The sequence below is a fragment of the Brassica napus genome, chromosome C6, assembly GCF_020379485.1.
Source record: "Brassica napus cultivar Da-Ae chromosome C6, Da-Ae, whole genome shotgun sequence".
Classification (NCBI taxonomy): Eukaryota; Viridiplantae; Streptophyta; class Magnoliopsida; order Brassicales; family Brassicaceae; genus Brassica; species Brassica napus.
The window spans coordinates 16610324-16629727 of record NC_063449.1 but is presented as its reverse complement, the minus strand read 5'-3'; the positions used below and the strand labels follow the sequence as shown (position 1 = coordinate 16629727).

The 19404-nt window shown below is 33.5% G+C and overlaps 1 protein-coding gene across 1 annotated transcript; it reads left to right on the top strand.

Annotated features, from left to right (window-relative positions):
* The first annotated feature begins 15913 nt into the window (after positions 1 to 15913).
* LOC106425203 lies at positions 15914 to 16369 on the top strand. The gene has a single exon (XM_013865925.3). The coding sequence runs from the start codon at positions 16003 to 16005 to the stop codon at positions 16246 to 16248; it is 246 nt and encodes an 81-aa protein (XP_013721379.2). The 5' UTR covers positions 15914 to 16002; the 3' UTR covers positions 16249 to 16369.
* The last annotated feature ends 3035 nt before the right edge of the window (positions 16370 to 19404 follow it).

Below are 19404 nucleotides of genomic sequence, written 5' to 3'. Positions count from 1 at the left end.
AGTAAGACTCAGATGGAGGATAAGAATGGAGGCATTTCACAAATAATGAGAAATTCACGGTCAAATTAGGATACCACGTTTAACGAGTATATCCGAATAAGGAAAAACCACCAATAGTGTTTGAACCCACAGTCGATCTACTGAAAGCTTTCTGCTGGAAAGTTCGCTGCCCACCGAAGATAAAACATTTTTTATGTTGTGCCAGATGTGGAGCTATGGAGGAATCAATAAACCATGTGTTTTTTGAATGTCCACCAGCGCGTCTCGTTTGGGCATTATCAAAGATACCATCAAATCAAGATATTTTTCCTACTAGTTCTCTCTTCGCAACTATGGATCATCTGTTTTGGAGAGTGCTCCCGCAGATGGATGATCATCAATTTGCATGGATACTTTGGTACATTAATTGGAAAGGAATAAACGATAAAGTTTTTAGTAATTTGGATATTGATCCCAATGAAACGCTAAATTTAGCAGAAACAAAATCTACACTTTGGGTTGAGGTACAAGTTTTAAACTCACAGAGAGCTGTCCAACATGTAGAGTGTACAAACTTACCATCAATCCTAGGATGATGGTGTTTTACAGATGGATCTTGGAAAGATAAAGAGATTTTTTCAGGACAAGGTTTGTATAGTACACTAGAAGCTTTCGATAGTTTGATGGGGGCAAGAAATGTCAAGGCTAGCTTCACGCCTCTTCATTCGGAGATGGAAGCGCTAATATGGGCAATGAAATGTATGAAGAATCTGCGTCAGTATCATGTCATATTTGCAACGGATTGTTCTCAATTGGTGAAGATGGTTTCGGAACCAACAAAATAACCAACTTTTGCATGTTATTTGGAAGATATTAAGACCTTGAAAGAAAGCTTTCTCAACTCAGAGATCATCCATGTACCACAAATGCAGAATACAAAGGCGTATAGTATAGCATGTAGTGTTAAGAAACAACTGTATTTTGTCCCTCACATGGATGCAGAGTTACCAATGTGGTTCGCAAAGTCAGTATGAGTCTGTGTATGTTGATGACAAAAAAACAGAAGCCACAACTTTTTTATGTGTGATTTTTTAAGTTGGACCATCTCCTACATAGTTACTTAAATGAATTTTTCTATTTGCATAATAATATCATAACAATAATTGTGATAACATTTTAGTCTTTTATTTCCTTAAGCAACTAATTAAAATTATTGCTAATGAAATCTTTTCATGATTTATTTCCTGAACATATGCCTTTTCTTTATTTTAACGTGTAATATTTAATTTTATTAATTTAACTATAGCTAAAATATAACCATGATTTTAATTAAAAAGAAAAATTATAAACGTATATTTTCATCTAGAGTTCAAGAGCACTATAGTACATATTATTCATACTAGAGATTTTCTCGGGCTACGTCCGGGTTCTTTCCCATTTTAATTAAATTTAGATTATTTTAGAATTTATCTTTGAGTATATATATTTTATACTTAAGAATGATTATGCTATCTAAATTAACAGACATAATTGTACTTTGTATTTTTTTTTTCTGGTTACTACAAATTGAAAATTATTAAAATTCACAGTTTGTCTTTTCAAAATAAAAAAATGCATATAAGCTGGTAAGCAAGTTTAAAAATGCATATGAATTTGTTCGTATGTGTTATGGCAATTCCGAAATGAAGAGCTATTGAAATGTAAAACTGATGTACATTAAAAGAATCCTCAAATCATGTCAAAAACTTTTGTTTCCATGTAGCAAAACAAATTCGAAATAAAAGATTAAGAAAATATAATATAATTCCATAAAAGATTAAGAAAATATAATATAATTCCATTTGATTGCATGTTTTTCCTCCTTTCATTAGTGTTTGTAGTCCCATCTGATAAACATTAACCATTGTTATGTCAAAGTTATAATGATCACCGGAAAGGACAACCAGATATTCCACCTTTGCTGTTAACTTGCCCCACAATAAGTGTCTTCAACCACCAGTTGGTATTAAAGATCACCGGAAAGGACAACCAGATATTCTATCAGTGTGTGATAAAGTTCATACATCCAAATTAGCGAATTATGGACATTTATATTGCTTTTGTTGAGTTTTTCTACAATTTTACCAGGGTATACATGCGTGTATTCAGGAAAATTAACTTTGCAGTAAGATGTATTACTTGTGTTCTTTCTTTACCTTGGAGCAGATGCGAGGTGAATTCAAACTTGCAGATTTGACTTCTAAAATGGATAGGACCATCATTGTATTTTAACAAAGCCACTCCAACTGTAATCAAAGATCAAAGTTGCTAGTTCCAATCCCACCTCTGAATCCTCTGGATGCGGTTCAAACATTCAAACAAAGATAAAGAAAATGAGATGAAGGAGACTCATTAGTTTATGTATCCTTGTAGAATATGAAAATTAGTAAAGAGAACTATTGTAAGTTTGAGTAGTAGTTACGACACGCAATCTAGTAGTTTGCTATAGTATTGTCGCTACTTCACTTTCCATCTCAAACTCAGATAATGCATGTTGTTTCTAATGATAATTAGGAAAAACATATGAATTTGTATATCTTACCAAGGAAAACTCCAGCGAATCAATCAGTTTTCTCAATGAGATCATCGACGGGGATCCTAACTAATGATTCATCATTTCAATTGAGTGAAGAGGATGGGTTCATGTGTGTTCCCGTGCCAAGCCTACGACCAGTCTCAATACCAATGGAAAGTTGGTCACCGGTAATCATCATAACATTGGCATCGAGCTCAAGCCTCAAGGGCTCGTCAGATCATTTTGGCACTGTCATGTCTTGGTGGATCAAAGAGTAGCAGTAGACCAATAAGTTCCCATATGGACTACCCTCGCTTTCCTTGGTCTTCTCAGTTACAATCTACATTCGAATGCAAAAGAATGTAAAAACCAAAATTATATGGTACCAAAAATCTTTAGGTGATGGGTCTTTATATTACATACTTGTTGAGAAACCCCAGGAGAACGAAGCCCACATTCAGAAAAATCCATCAATAACTTCATGACCTTTCATCTAGTTTTCTCTCTGGATGTGATATCAGGTTAAAGAGAACCATATAATAAGTTATAGTTATACATCACCATCTTAGTTTCATTACTTTCTCAGGAGCTCATTTGCTGCTCCAATGCTAGTCTTCATTTTCATCAATGTATGAGATAGATATACGTTTACAGGATTAAAGGGAAAGAAATGCACCTCTTTGATTCCTTCTCTTGTCTATTTGAATTTATCAAGATTATTCAGCAAAAGGATACATATTTGACTAAATCAATCAAATTACCTCTTTTGGATCACCGAACATTCCTACAACTGAAGCATCAATGGCATCGTAGTTTTCTATTTTGGAGGCACAGTGATTTCTTAGAACAAAGACTGTTTATATGAACCTTCCAATCACTCGCACAGAAGCAAGAAGATCAGTTCCTCTCTTCTTTCCATGTTCATTTATGAAACGATACTACCATTTAAAACAATTTGTAGACAAAAAAAGACAGAGCAGAGAACTAAAAACCTTTTCATCTTTCATATACTCGAACACCACTCCTATTGTCTAGTTAAGCATCTTAATCACCCTGAGGAAGCCTGCTTCGCTAGCATGATTTTTTCTGATTCTTTTGGATATATGTGGAAAAGATGGACATGGTTATTAATTAAGCAAATAGAATCAAGAAGGATGTCTCTTAATCAACACTTAGGGATAGAGAAAATGTTTCGAAGAACCAAGCTCGGAGTACAGACACAGATTATATAGGTGCACATCTTTGTGGTCTCCAAGTTGTTGATGCAAACCTCTCTATCGTCTCAACCACTGATCCAATTAAGAAAGCTTAAAAATTAACCAATAAGCTAAATAGAAGATATAGAGCGAGAGACTAAGAAAGATGCAGAAGCAAACTCATGTCTGATCTTTATCTTAATGTATGTTCTCTCCATGTCACTCAATTGCTGACAATAGTTGTCAAGAAAGAAGTTAAATTAAGCAAGGGGATGAGAGGTTGCTGTGAAAAGCATGTAACATCCTGCTGAATGAAAAAAAAAAAAACACTTGAAAAGACAGAGCATGACCTGAAGGTAATCATCATAAGATATGGAGTGACGTATTGGCACTATATTTTCAGTGTCATCATAAACTAAACTTAAACTTTAGAATATAAGAAAGTACAATTGACGATTCTGTAAGGGAAAACTAAAGTACTTTATACGTGAACAATGGAGGTCATTCGATCGGCATCATAAGGTTCCCATCAACATATTCAGACTTGATTTCATCTATTGCAGAGAGAATCGAATGAAACAAAACAACATTAATACGATTACTGAATTTACCTGGATCGGAGATCACAGCTTCCGTGCTCAGCTGCTGGATGTTCTTTTGAGAGTTCGACCGATTTTCCTGAGAGGAAGAACCAACGATCGGTTTGGCTTTCTTGTGATAAGGAGGTGAATCGTAACTCACAATCCTTGATAGTTTATATAATGAGCATGAAGCAGTGGAGTAACTGAGAAGCCATAATATCCTCTTCAGTTTTCATAATTGATTTCGATTGGGCATTTACATTTAGAGAAGGTGAGACAGATTACCGTTTGTCGGAGAAGGTGAATCGAGAAAAAAATTTCTGCGACGGAGGCGAAGCGGCGTGTAGCAAGTCACATATGTGTTTGATGACATGGCAAATCATCACTTTCTCATTGGTTGATTTTCCTATGATACGACAAACTATAAGACAATAAATGTAGATTAAATAAGGGGCAAATATGCAGTAACATATACACATAATAATCTATGTTACTTTTATACTTTGTTGTATAGTTTATAATGCTCTTATTTTGAACATTCAATACGAACTGATATATATCTTTAATCATATTTTATGTTATTTTTATATTTTTATACTATTAAAACAGAAATCATGACCTTTTTTATATATGATTTTTTTATTTTGGACAAATGAAATTTTACATGACTTACTTATAATATTTTAAAAAATTTCTTTTTATTTGAAATACAAATAAATATTTTAAGAAAATTCAAACAAAAATTTTAAAACTATTTTCAGGATCTTTTTAAAATGTATTCCAAAAGGTACTTAATTTAAATTTTAATTATCATAAATTACAATTATAAAAATAAATGAATTAGTTTAGTTTTCATTTATAAACGAAAATTTAAATTACATAAATATTTTAATTACATTTTAAATATACTAACAATTTAAACTGATTAATTTTCAAAAAAACATTTTACAACGATTTTAAAAAGATCCATTTCTATTTCAAAATAATAAAAAAAATTATGCAACTTAGTGTATTTCAAACAATTTTTCAAATAAAATCTTTACTAGAAAATTATATCGAAGTACTATTATAGTTTCTTTTTTTAAAAAAATTGTTTTTTTACAGTATCTCAAAAAAAAAATTATCTATTAGATAGGTCTAATTTAATTTACTTCCATATAAATTTCAAATTTAGAAATAAAACAAAAATTATATTAAGTAGTATTGTTACATAATAATGTTTTCAAAATAAATTTTGTTACAAAATACAAATTTATAATTTTTTAGTAATAATATATAATCCACATAAACATAGGAATTATAGAGATATATAATATATAACACTAAATTACATTAAGATATTGATAAATTTTGCTACACAAACTAAAATATTTAGTATAAAAAGAAAAAATCCGCACGGATAAAAAAAAGTCTTATATGTCTATTCTTATTAACAAAAGCTTGTGTATCTATCTATAATAATAAAGTTGTATATTCTCTCTCCACATGCCACCACGACGTCAGGAGGGAGGGATTGGCGTTTTTGGACACGTGGCAGTACTTTCTAAACTTACGAAAGCTGCTTCACGTTGTTGTTTAATAATTTGGGCTACGTGTTTTTAATGATCAAACCAGTGGCCTTTTTGATTATTGTCCAAAACGGCCTAAATTATTTAAGGTTTGTTCAATTTTAGCAGGTGGAGTTGGAGAATCACCCATGGTGGTGATTGTCTTTGTAATGTCACTTGGAAACATTAATCCAAGCATTAACGTTTTCTGCGCCACTCCTCCCACTCTCACGAATTAAATTGGAAAATTGCCACAAATATCATATTTATAGTACCACTTTTAATGTTTACACTAATCAATTTTACTTTCACTTTTAATGAAGGGTAAAAGACACTTATACCTCTAGGGTTAACTAATCTAGACTTAGGGTTTAGAGTTGAGGGTTGAGATAGGGTTTTTGGAATGTGAAATTTAGGATTCTAATAAATATATAAATAAATATTTAAAATTTTTAATTTTTTTAAAAAAATAGTTTCAAACATAATCTTCGATTTTCAAAAAGAAATTTTGAAAAAAAAGTTTCAAAAGAAAAATTTATAAAAAAGTTTGAATTTGAAAAAGTATAATTTGAAAACATAAAAAGGGTCTTTTGAAAAATGATTTATTATATATATTGATAACAAGGGTATAAAAGTTTTTTGCCACTTAATGAATAAGGTATTTTTGAAAATGTCTCTTTAATGGTGGTAAAGATGAAAAGTGGTACCATGAAAGTGGTAAACATAAAATTTCCCCAATTAAATTGACCATAGGATCCTCTAAAGTAATCCCCTGAAGCTTCAACTTTAAATGGCTTTGTTATTTAGGATGAACAGTCCTATCAAAACAAAATCCCAAAGGTCTACATTTGTCAAGCTTTAAATCCATCAGTGGTGAATTCATCTATTCTTCTTGTCGATTTAAAAGCTGGATGCGGTTCAAACACCGCCGAGGTCCCTCTCCTCATATTCAGAGAGGCAAAAAATGTTAAGAAAGGTGGTCAACTCACGGGTGTCCACATGCTTCTCCTTAAAGAGAAGGTAACTCCGGCTAGCCACCACTGTGTTTTGTTAGCTCTTTTTATTCAACCATTTGATAGTCCGCTCTTATTATGTGTTTCTAAAACAGTCAAATAGTCAACGAGAAAATACCTATTCTTATTCCTAATTTATGTTTTTGGATTTAAGGTTAAACTAAGTCACTAACCAAAATTTATTTACTCTGGTTTTTTTTCAGTCGATTTTGATTCAAGTTTCACCGCTTAATACTTTCAAAAATCTCTCGAGGGAAGGAGGCATGTATGGCTGCATGGTATTGATGCCGCTGGAAGCATGTTTCACTGACCACACCAGCTTTGTCGAGGTCACGGAACAAGTGACCATCCCAGCAGAGTGTTAAGTTTATTAAATCCATGTCCAACTCTATATTATCCGATTAGTATGATATTGTCCACTTTGGGCCTTAGGCAAGCCCGCATGGTTTTTACTTTTGGTTTCCATCCCAAAAGGTCTTGTACTAATTAGAGTTGAACATCTCTTTATATATTAGACACTTCTTGTCTAATTCTCTATTGTGGGACTTAGTTTGTTATCTCACACAGAGAAGTTTCGTTTTCAAAAGTATGATCAACTCATGCCTTTGGCTGGTTTGTATAACAATTTTGAACTCATACTTTAACCTTATGTCCTCCATTTAAGCAGATTACCAGAAGATGCTCCTAACACTTATGTGTGCAATGTTTGTCGCACACGTCATGGGCGAAGTTAGTAGTATCAACACTGTTTTCGATAACGAAAACCATTCCATTCATCGTGTGATGATAACAATCCAATTAGACAGGTACAAAACCAATCAACTGATCTATCTTAAGTTGTTTAGTATTTTGTTAGTTTGATTAAGTGAGTCCACTGATAAACCAGACACAACTATGCGAAGCTCATAGTGTGTGTTTAATAAACTTGGTTAAGAAATCTGGTCGCAGTCAGTTGATTGGATTGCAGGAAAGACACATCTCCTTCTCTCTGCAAAGCAAAACTGGGTTAGATCAAGCAACTATAGCTTCCTTGTGCTTACTGATAAGTTCAAAGTTCACTTCTTTATGAGACTAAACCTGTGAAATATTCCAGAACAAACTCAGGATGAATTGGATGACTTCAATGCTTGGTTGGATATCTCCACTCTAAATCAAATGTATGTGAAAGTTTATAATTTTTTATTTTGTTATCTTATTGATGTAAGAGATGGTAAATAGTGCATTTTTTCTCTGTTGTGCAGAAGAAAAGTTGCAACCCAGGAGATGTAAATGAATATAAATCGATGGAAGCTAAAATCACAAAACAGAAACTTGATTTTGGGAAGTTTTCTCTTTGAAAAGAGATGTGAGGTATATTATACTCTCGTTTTGTGAAGCCTGCTCTAGGGCTTAAATCTAACGCGTCTTTATCCCAAAATTTGAAACGTAACTTGCACATAACTTTTAGCAAAAAAATACCAAATAACTTCCATAGAACGAGAATATAATTGTGGAAAATTGAAAAATACTACTACTTGATTAAATATAATAATAATAAACAGAGTATAGTTTAATAGTTTGATCTAAGATAACAACACGTAAAATTCACTAACACTATTAAGTTCTGGCTCGTTTCACTTATCTAATGGTTTGAGTTAATAGCCAAAACACTTAAAAACACATAAACGTTACAAGCAATTACGGAGAATTAACTCAGTCAATAATCACTGACAAGAACACTACCATGCATAAGTTGAAACGTTTAATACAATTTCAAATTCCACAAAAAATATAAATTAGACCCTCCAGCTAGAATAAAAAACTCAGACATTATCAATACACAATTCCAAGATGAACGGAGCTCACCCACTATCAACACTCAAAGAACTCCCTCGAGACATCCAAGGCGATATCATCTCAAGTGTTGCACGGTCATAAGAACTACCACACGTCATGTCATGCAATCATGCCCACTACTGTCCAAAGAAGTTGAAGACAACCGTATTTACAAGAATATAACCATCAAACTATCACTACAAAAAAACAGCGGTATTCTGACGGACATTCCGACGGAAAATGAAATCCTCGGAATATCCCAAGGAATTTCCGAGGATATTCCAAGGAAACACAAAATTTGGTTTCCTCGGAATATACCGACGGAATTCCGAGGAAATATTAATCCGTCAGAATATTCTTATGGAATACCGAGGAAAAATGTATTCCGAATACCGAGGAAAAATGTATTCCTCGGAAAAAATCGATGAATTCCGAGGATATATTATAGCCATTAGAGAGCCCGTTGGGGGATTTTAAAAATTCCGAAGAAATTCCGACGAACTAGTCGTTTCCGTCGGAATTCCGTCGGAATTTTCTCGGTCTGTCGGCAGGATTTCAACTATAAATACAAGCACCCCTCTTCCTCTCCATTCACTCCATATCTTCATCCTCCGTCTTACTCTCTTTACACACGAATTTGATTCATAAAAAACATATCTTCTTCAAATTATTTTCGTTCTTGGATCGATCGACCTCATTTGGATCCGAACACGAGATTGCTTACGGAAGAATACCAACGAGGTATAACCGAATTCATGGGGTTAGTTCACCGACAACCGGAAGCAAAAACAGGTATGTTAAGATGTACTTTCTCTAATTGTAAAAATAGAAAGGTTATTAAAGAGTGGGATGTTTGGACTCATCTATATTTGAGTGGGTTAACACGAAGTTACAAAATTTGGTATCATCATGGGGAAACTGATTATGAACATGGTAGTACTAGCGAACCTCAGCCAGCGGTTAGATTAGAAGAACCAATTAGAACGGATGTAGATTATGGTGTAGGTACTGAGGAGAGGGTAAATGATCATTTTAGAGGGGAAGATTTACCCAATGCACAAGCTAGGAGATTTTATGATATGTTGGATGCTGGAAAGCAACCATTGTACAAAGGTTGCAGAGATGGTCATTCAGCTTTATCATCTGCTACAAGATTGATGGACATTAAAACATATTATAATTTGGCTGAAGACTGTGTGGATGCGATTGCTGATTTTGTAAAAGGTATTCTACCCGAGGATAATGTAGCTCCTGGTTCATACTACGAGGTTCAGAAACTCGTAGCTGGTCTTGGTTTATCGTATCAGGTAATAGATGTATGCAGCGACAACTGCATGATTTATTGGAGGGCGGATGAACAGCGGATTACATGCAAATTTTGTGGAAAGCCTCGTTATAAAGATACGAGTGGAAGAGTTCCAGTGCCATATGATGTCAAAATTTTGTTCTTTACCCTATAATAAACACTTTTCCGATTGTATGAACAAAATCCCCACAACATAAGAGAAACACTTATACATTTTAATGAACGGTAAAGGGAATACTTACAATTTGTTTTAGAATTTTGTTATTTCATGGTTTATGATCATCTATACAAAGAATCCTCAATGGTATGCATTACAATTGTATAAGAAATGAAATACGGCAAAAAAAATCGATGTTTTGAAACCCCAAACACTAGTTCCTCGGAAATTCCTCGGAATATTCCGACGGAATTCCGACGGATATTTATGTATCCGTCGGAATTTCCTCGGAATATTTTCATTTAACCGGGCAAATATTTCGCGAAAATTGAAATCGGAATTCCGAGAAAATTCCGACGGAAACTATCCGTCGGACCCTAGGTTTTATAACCACGAGCCGCTTCTTCTTCCCCATTTCTCTCTTCTTCCTCTGTGCGGCTCCTCTCTCCTCTCCGGCGATCTCCCCCTTCTCTCCGACGATATCTCCGGCGATCTCCCCATTCTCTTACACAAATCATGTAAGGACCCTATCTCACTCTCTTAGGTTCTATTTGTTAGGTTTTTGTCTAGATTTGATAGATTTTTGTTAGGGTGATTGGTTAGGATTGTGATTTGGTTGTATAATAGGTTTAGAATTGTGATTTGGTTTAATAATTTGTTTTGTTGAATTGATTTAGAATTTTTTATAAATTTTTTACTTTTTTGTATTTATAAAATCGATTTTTGTATATAAATTCGATTTTTGTGAATAAATTCGATTTTTGTATTTTACAAAACGATTTTTGTATATAAATTCGATTTTTTGGATTTTACAAAACATTTTTTGTATATAAATTCGATTTTTTGGATTTTACAAAACATTTTTAAAATCTATAAAACTTTTTTTTTGATTAAAAACTTTTATTTGGGATTTAAAAAAATATATATATATATATAATATAAATTTCTATATTTATTAAACATTTTTAATATTATTAAAACTATTTTTTGTAATTATTAAACTATTTTTTATTTATTAAAACTATTTTTTGTTTATTAGAACTATTTTTATATATTTATTAAATATTTTTAATATCTATAAAACTTTTTTGTGATTAAAAACTATTATTTGGGATTTGTTTTTTAAAAAAAAATATACATTTATATTATATAAATTTCTATATTTATTAAACATTTTTAATATTATTAAAACTATTTTTTGTAATTATTAAACTATTTTTTATTTATTAAAACTATTTTTTGTTTATTAGAACTATTTTATATATTTATTAAATATTTTTAATATCTATAAAACTTTTTTGTGATTAAAAACTATTATTTGGGATTTAAAAAAAAATTAATTTATATATTTCTATATTTATTAAATATATATTTTTTAATTTACACGTCTCATGATGATCAGACCCGGCCTCGACAACGTCGTGGTCGTGGTGGTACGGGAAGCCAGTCTCGGGATTCCAGTCATTTTCAGGATTCCCCTTCGCCCCACAGCTCCTACCATACATCTCCCTCTGCTGCACCCGCTCCTGCTCCTCTCGCTCCCGCTGCTGCACCCGCTCCTGCTCCTCCGGGTCCTCCGGGAGTGATGAGTGTTGCGGAGTTGGTTCGACAGCCCGGTCGTGACCATCTTCCCTATCTCACTCCGTATCCACATGGACGGTGTCAAACATGGTAATTAAACATATTTTTTTTTCTTTAAAATTTGATTCATTATTAACCGTTTGTTCTTTTTATTAGCGCATGGATCAACCGTATGATGTACTCGACCCTCGACAAGGGACATCCGACTTTCACTCACTTCCCTACCGACAAGCAGCATCTGTGGTTTCGTCAGTTTGCGGTAAGTATTCTAATTTTTTACTTATATTTTTAATCTTTAATATAAATTTTCTACTAATTGTGTTTTTTTTTAGCAAGAATTCAACTGGAATTCCGATGAGACGCTCTTTATCTATCACCACTTCGTCCATAAAGTTATGGACAACTATGGAAAGCAGATCCACGAGTGGAAGAAGAAGTGGGAAATCAACAAGGTTTGTTTTTAATTTATTAAATAATTTTTTAATTTATTAAACGATTTTTTAATTTATTTAACTATTTTCTTTTTTTTTATTAAAAGGTCCCAAAGTCGATAAACAACACGGTCTGGACGGAGTTGTGTGCGCATTGGGATAACAAAGAGACGAAAGAAACTTCTTCCACCAACTCCACCAACCGCAGGAGCGACCGTAAAGGGAAGGGCGTCTTCAAGCATAACTTGGGTGCTCAATCTATTGCCTCTCTGGGAGATCGCATGGTAAATTCAGTCGCTTTTTCTTCAATTATTTAAGTTTTGAAATTTTATTTTTTGTGCATTTCTTCTAATTTCTGATGTTTCTTTAATTTATGTTTTTTTCAAGGCGGAAGAAAATGATGGTGAGCCGGTTGATGATCTCGCCCTAATGAAGATGACGTATACCAACAAGAAGACCGGCCAGATTGATGACGGTCTTGTGAGGGAAGTGGTCACCCTGGTCCAAACTCAGGTGCAGGACGAAGTGTCTCAGCTTCAAACTGAGGATGACGCTTCGACGGCTTCGACCAACTTATCCCGGTTTCGAATCAACGAAATCGTTGAATCCGTAAGTTCTTTTTTTTTTTAAGTTTAATTCATTTATTTCTTGATTTAAATTTGGCTATTTTCTATTTCAGTCGGTTCCAAAGTAGAAGTGACGTTTGGTCGGTTTGGGTCGTCGCACCCGGTCGGTTCCTCCTTCTTCTGCACCACCGCCCTTTGTTGATCCAAAAGTACTTACGGCTCAGTTGAAGGACAAGGATGATCGCATATCTTTGTTGGAGACCCAGATGGCAGCTCAACATGCGGGCTATGAGGCACAGAGGAGGTTGAACCAGCAAATGATGGAGATGATGCAGAGGATGTACCCGAACGAGGTGTTCCCGGACGTGCCAGACCCGTAGTTTTTTTTTTCTAAAACTCGGAATGTTTTATTTTTATTTGTACAACTTTGAATATTAACTAATATGATTTCAATTTTAATTTTAATTTTATATTTTCAAATTTAAATTTCAAATTTTTTTTTTTTTTTTTTGAATAATTTTCTTAAAATTCCGAGGAAATGAACCCTCGGAATATACCGAGGGACTAGTTCCTCTGAATTTTCCGAGGGTTCAAATTCCGAGGAAATTAACCCTCGGAATATACCGAGGGACATGTTCCTCGGAATATACTGAGGGACTCATTCCTCGGAATATACCGAGGGACTTGTTCCTCGGAATTTTCCGAGGGTTCATTTCCTCGGAATTTCCCGATGAAAATTCCGAGGAACATTTCGTCGGAACTTCCGAGGTAAATTCCGAGGACGTTCTCCCTCGGTATATTCCGAGGAGCTTTCCGACGAACTGGTGGTCCTCGGAGTTTCCTCGGAAATTTGTTTCTTCGGAATTCCGTCGGAAAATTCCGAGGGATTTCCGAGGAAAATGGAATTTCCGAGGAGTTATTTCCGAAGACTTGTTTCGTCGGTATGTCGTCGGAATAACGTTATTCCGACGACATACCGACGATTTTTTCCCTCAGTATGTCGCTGTTTTCTTGTAGTGTATTATCCATCCAAGTAGTTGCTTCTTTGACAAGGTATAACGATCTCATGTCAAAATATTTTTTCAGCTGAAAACATAGAACTTCATTATGATAAAGGAATTCAAGAATATTTTTCAAAAAGCAATCCCAAGCCGTCCTCCATCATCTACAAACATCAGCAGACGTTTTGTACATAGATATGCAATTTATCTATACGGTCTAACAATGCTTTGCATGGGTGAGAAAAATATTGATGAAGCCTACAGTAATAAAATTGGTTGGAAGCAAGACCATACATTCGAAGTTCAGTGTTGGAATCGCTTTAAGAAATTATTACAGTGACAGTAAGAAATTATTACATGGATTTCGTGATAAAAAAACTCAAGTGTTATTCAATCACATTAAAAGCAACGAAAGCCACAATACTATCCCATCCGGACAACATCAACAAGAGGTACGAGAAATGCTATTTTTTCAAGCAAATGACTAAATTTTTATACTTTATTTGAGCCATGGACATTTTTTAACTTAACATTAAGCATCAGACCGTCGCAATTTTTCATATTTGAACAAAAACAAATATTTGTGAATTTATGATGGTCACAAATATTTATATAATCTCATTCCGTTATGTTCAATAATTGACTATTCCTTTTTATTCTCAACGATATTATATTACGTAAAGTTAATGTCAATACAAAATAGTAATAAACTCAAGAAAAAAAACAAAAACAAAGCATATATCCATCAACAAAAATATTTACACATTCACAAACCAAACACACAAAACTCTTAAAATACAGTTACTAACACAAAGAAAATAAATTCCTCATATATATATATATATATATATATTTCAAATAAAACATTAAATCAGAAAACCAAACATAACAAATATTTAGCACAAATGTCAAACAACCACAAATAAATATATATAACAAATATATTTCTTATATAAAATTAAAATTTCATTATTAAATTCAATTTTGTTAATTTTACTAAATAATAAAAATTTATAAACGTTTACATTTTCTAAAAGTATATTTTTTATTAAAAAAATAGATTTTTTTAAAACAAATATTGTATACATAACATCCACGTCAGCAAAATTAGCTGACGCATCCACGTTAGAAAAAGTTACAAAATACAAAATAAAATAATATACTACTATCACTAACTACTATCAAATTGATCCAAAAAACACATTATCAACTCATTATAAAATACAATATACGAACCCGGAATACCACTAGTTATAAATAAATCAGCTTCTCATTAGATTTTGTTCATTACCAAAACTAAAATCTTATTTATCACGGCTGAAGAACACAAACATATCTGCGTAAAAGTTTATGAATAAAAATTAATTATGTTGGCACATTATTTTAAATGAAGAATCACTTATAGTAGTCAAGAAAATCCTTAACGAACATTTTATCAGAAGATTGTAAGAGAAAATAGATCAAAAGAAACTCTTTTGGAAAAGTATATCAAAATAAGAAGTAAAATACTATAAATAGTTAATTTCGTTGTGATATATAACCTCAAAAAGGTAAGTTTATCTAAAGAAGATGAGTGACAACGGGAAGCTCAGAGGGAGACGAAGTGATGTCGTAGTCGGCCCACTCCCACCGCATATCGTCTCCAATCACTTCTCTCTCAATTCATCGTTACCATATAATCCCGTTTTGTTTCATACGAGAGTATGGTCCACCATTTCATATGGGCTCACATTTTTCAGCTAAAACAAAACATCTTTTTCTTTATATATATGGAGAATCTCGAACCAAAACTCGTGAATGGTCAAATATTTTTTGTCAATTGTCATTCATTAGTATCTATAATGCTTAACCATATGCTTGGCATTGTAATAGAAACAGTTACCACCAGCTAAAGATCAAATTGATACGAATTCAAGTCCTGGAATGCTTTTTTCAAATATCTAATTCTTTAAAATATCAAATCAAATACTTCCTTTACATTTTCCTTTTATTAATTATAAAGATCAGGATATATCCTAGAATAAATTTCTGACCTCATGGTTTTTGTACAAATATCAAGACGTGCACCAAAACCATTAACCACGTGTGACGTTTCAAGTTTTTTGTCTGGCGACGTATCATCTACACAATACTAAAGGATTAATATGTAATTAATAATATTCTAAGCATGACTAGTATTTATAGTCGACTTCTCTTTCTTTTGAGCAAAACCACAAACACAAAATCTTAAAAAGGAAGAATCTGTAGTTTTAACTAAAGTCTGAAACGAACAAAAATGTGCTACAAAAAGATTCTCCCACCTGTCATTCCACCGCCAAAGTTACCGGCGGCAGAAGTGACGGTGACGACGGAGGTGGTAGCCATCGCGAGTGTCCGTGACGCTGGCGGTGAAAAGAAGGTGTGTGTATGTTCACCGTCGAAGCATCCAAGATCGTTCAAGTGTAGGTATCATCATCATGAATATCAATGGCTTCCTTCTTCTTCTTCCTCTCCGTCTTCTTCTTCTTCACTCCAAAAATGACACATCAATATGTAATCAATAACTATAGTTTTATAATCATGGGTATCTGTTAATTTAATTAAAGTATAAATCGTGCATGTTGTGATTTTTATTTATCATCAATAAGCATAGTTTATATTCATGGCTAATTTGTCGATTTAATCGAAGTATAAATCTTGCATTTTGTGGTTTTCAACTAATAATCAATAAATATAGTTTAGATTAGTGGTTATTTGTTAATTTAATCAAAGTGCAAATCGTGCATGTTGTGATATTTTATAGACTTATCTTTGAATCATTATAAAAGGATGCTGTTTGATCCCAAAGATTTACAAGCCGACAACAGGAATACAAATAAGCGGTTACTATGGCTCCTGTATAATTAGCTTTTTAATTATTATTATCTTTGAAAAAAAAAATTATTATCTTAATTACAAAAGAAAGATGAAAAAATGATGTCACGTGACTGATTAATGAACTCTTAACTAATCACCAAGTTACCGAGTTATGAAAAAGCAACAATTAATCGATGTAATTGGATTTACTTACGATCACTCAGTTTTCTTTTTTTAGAAAAACTTGGAAGCACATGAACTTTGATGTAATATCGGAATTTAATTTTAATATAAGTCGGTCCAAACTAAACAAAAAAAATTATCCTATAAAAGACGTAATGTCTACACGGATTGACACAAAATCCATCATATTTTGTTTCATGCATAGTAATGTTAGAGCAGAAGAAGACGATATTGATGCTGTTCGTTTACGTGTCGCGCGATCTGCGACATGCGACTGATCGCAGGTCGCAGGTTGTTGTTCGTTTTGATGTCGCGCGACTGATCGCGCGATCAGTCGCGGGTTCCCATTCAAGTCGCCCGGAAAAACAGCGACTAAGAAAATTTTGATCGCGCGACTGGCCGCAGGTCGCAGATCGCAGGTCACGCGACACGTAAACGAACATAGTTTTAGTCGCAGGTCGCAGGTTTAGTTGCAGGTCGCAAGTCGCAGGTTGCGCGACACGTAAACGAACGTAATCTTAGTCGTAAGTCGCAGGTCGCAGGTCGCGCGACACGTAAACGAACATGGCCATTATCAATGCGCTTGACTTTGTAGTCAAGCGATTCGGGAAGCTTGACATACGTATCAACTATGCGGAGCATCATGTTCCGATATCAATAAGAACAGTTTTGATTGATTTAGGCTTTGAACGAAATATAGTAAAAATGCAGATTAAATACAATACATTTGTAATACAGATTGAACTGCATTTTATGAAAGTTTTAAATGTAGAATAAAATTAAATTATAAAATAATTAATGATTTGGATGCAGATTAATACCAGTGTTATTTTTTATTATCTGCAGAAAAAAAATATATGGTAAAACCATGCTGAGAACCAATCATATGGATGTAAATTTTATTTCTCTCTCTCTCTATTTTTATTAATTGTTTAAATTATTTTATTGTTAACTTATCCATTCAATTTTTTTTGACGTGTCAAAAGACCATTTTATTACTCAAGCTTGAGGTGGTCTGGGTAATCTGGCCGGAATAGAACAACCAATAAAATGTAATCCCCTGTGGAAGGATCTAGCAGTTTTAACTAAAAAATCTGAAATCTGATTGCGCGCTCGTGGAGCATGAATGATGTTGAAATCTGGGAAGCATATCTGTAGCGTCTCTATTTTTTCCAATTCCGCGCAAATCTTGGCCAGACATGAGGTTCCTTTATCATTGCAATAAGGTCCTTACAGTCTGTCCCAAAGCTCAGGCATGTTGAATGTTGAAGCATGTTCTTCATTGCCCACTGCAGTGCTTCTACTTCTGAATGCAAGGCTGATTCGCGTCTAGTGAAGTTTCTTGTCCCCATAAGTTGAATGTTCCCACTATTGTCCATCCAAACCCATCCACATCCACTAAAGTGAGCAGAAGCTGTCCAAGATCCATCTAACAAGCAAATATTACCCAAGCTTATGACTTGGGATTCCTCAGTATTGTTATCTTGTACCACTGGTTGTACCACTTCGTTCGCATCAAACCATAGGCTTGACATTCACTTTCTGCATGTCGAATAGCTCCAAAGGATCTCTGTCTATTCCCTAAAAAGTTTGTCATTCCTATCCTTCCAAATATACCAGATTATCCAGGGATAAGGATCTCTGTCTTGTTCTGGCTCGATAATGCTGTTTTTTCTCCAGAATAGATAATCTATATTTGTTGGAGTTGATGATAAGGACCAAACTTGTACTTGTAGAGCTGGTGGGCATTCGAATATCGCATGGGTTACAGATTCTTCTAGTTCACCACATCTTGGGCAGTAGTTATCACACCTCATATTGCGTCTTGCTAAGTTCCTCGTTACTGCCACATGACCAGTTAACAATTGCCATATAAGATGACATATCTTCTTAGGCGCGGTTAATTTCCATGCAAAGACTTGAAGTTTAGTGATACTCGGCTCCAAGACCTCCTTCTCCTCCTCTGTCTTTAATAAATTCGGACCCACCCAATAATATCCAGATTTAACTGTGTATTGACCATTCCATGTGTAGTTCCAGCAGAATGTATCACGACGATGAGTTGAGCTTATGGCCAAACTCCTTATAAGCGGTATGTCATCGACATAGTTCTCCAATAGACCAACATCCCAATCCTTCAATACCTGATTAATGAGGCCGCTAACTCTCAGATTAGGATGCATAACTGGCGCTACAGGGATAGCTGATCTCGCAGGGGTCGTTGGGATTCACAGATCCTCCCACACCTTGACTTCATAACCTGAATGTATCTTATGTCTGATTCACTTTAAAATAAACACAAATTCATTTAAAATATAGTTTAATATGTTGTTATATTTTTCCTGTTTTTATACAATAACGTATTTACGAACTTTATTAATAAAAGTAGTATAAAAATATTTGTGTGTTTTACTTAAATATTATTTTGTATCATCTAAAATATGTAATTATAGTTATTTTATTTATATTTTTGATATTAATTATCATTAAGTTGGATTCTGTGTATAATATTATTCGATAAAAGAAAAGTATATGTTACCGACAAATATATATTAACATATGTATGTATTTTTACATCTTTGTGACTTCCCAAGATATAAAAAAGAGTGGTGAGAACTACAATTGAATTACATAATTTTATTAAAATTTTAAGTTAGAA

Excerpts from the sequence above, each read along its gene's own strand:
- LOC106425203 (XM_013865925.3), top strand. The coding sequence starts at position 16,003 with ATGTGCTACAAAAAGATTCTCCCACCTGTCATTCCACCGCCAAAGTTA.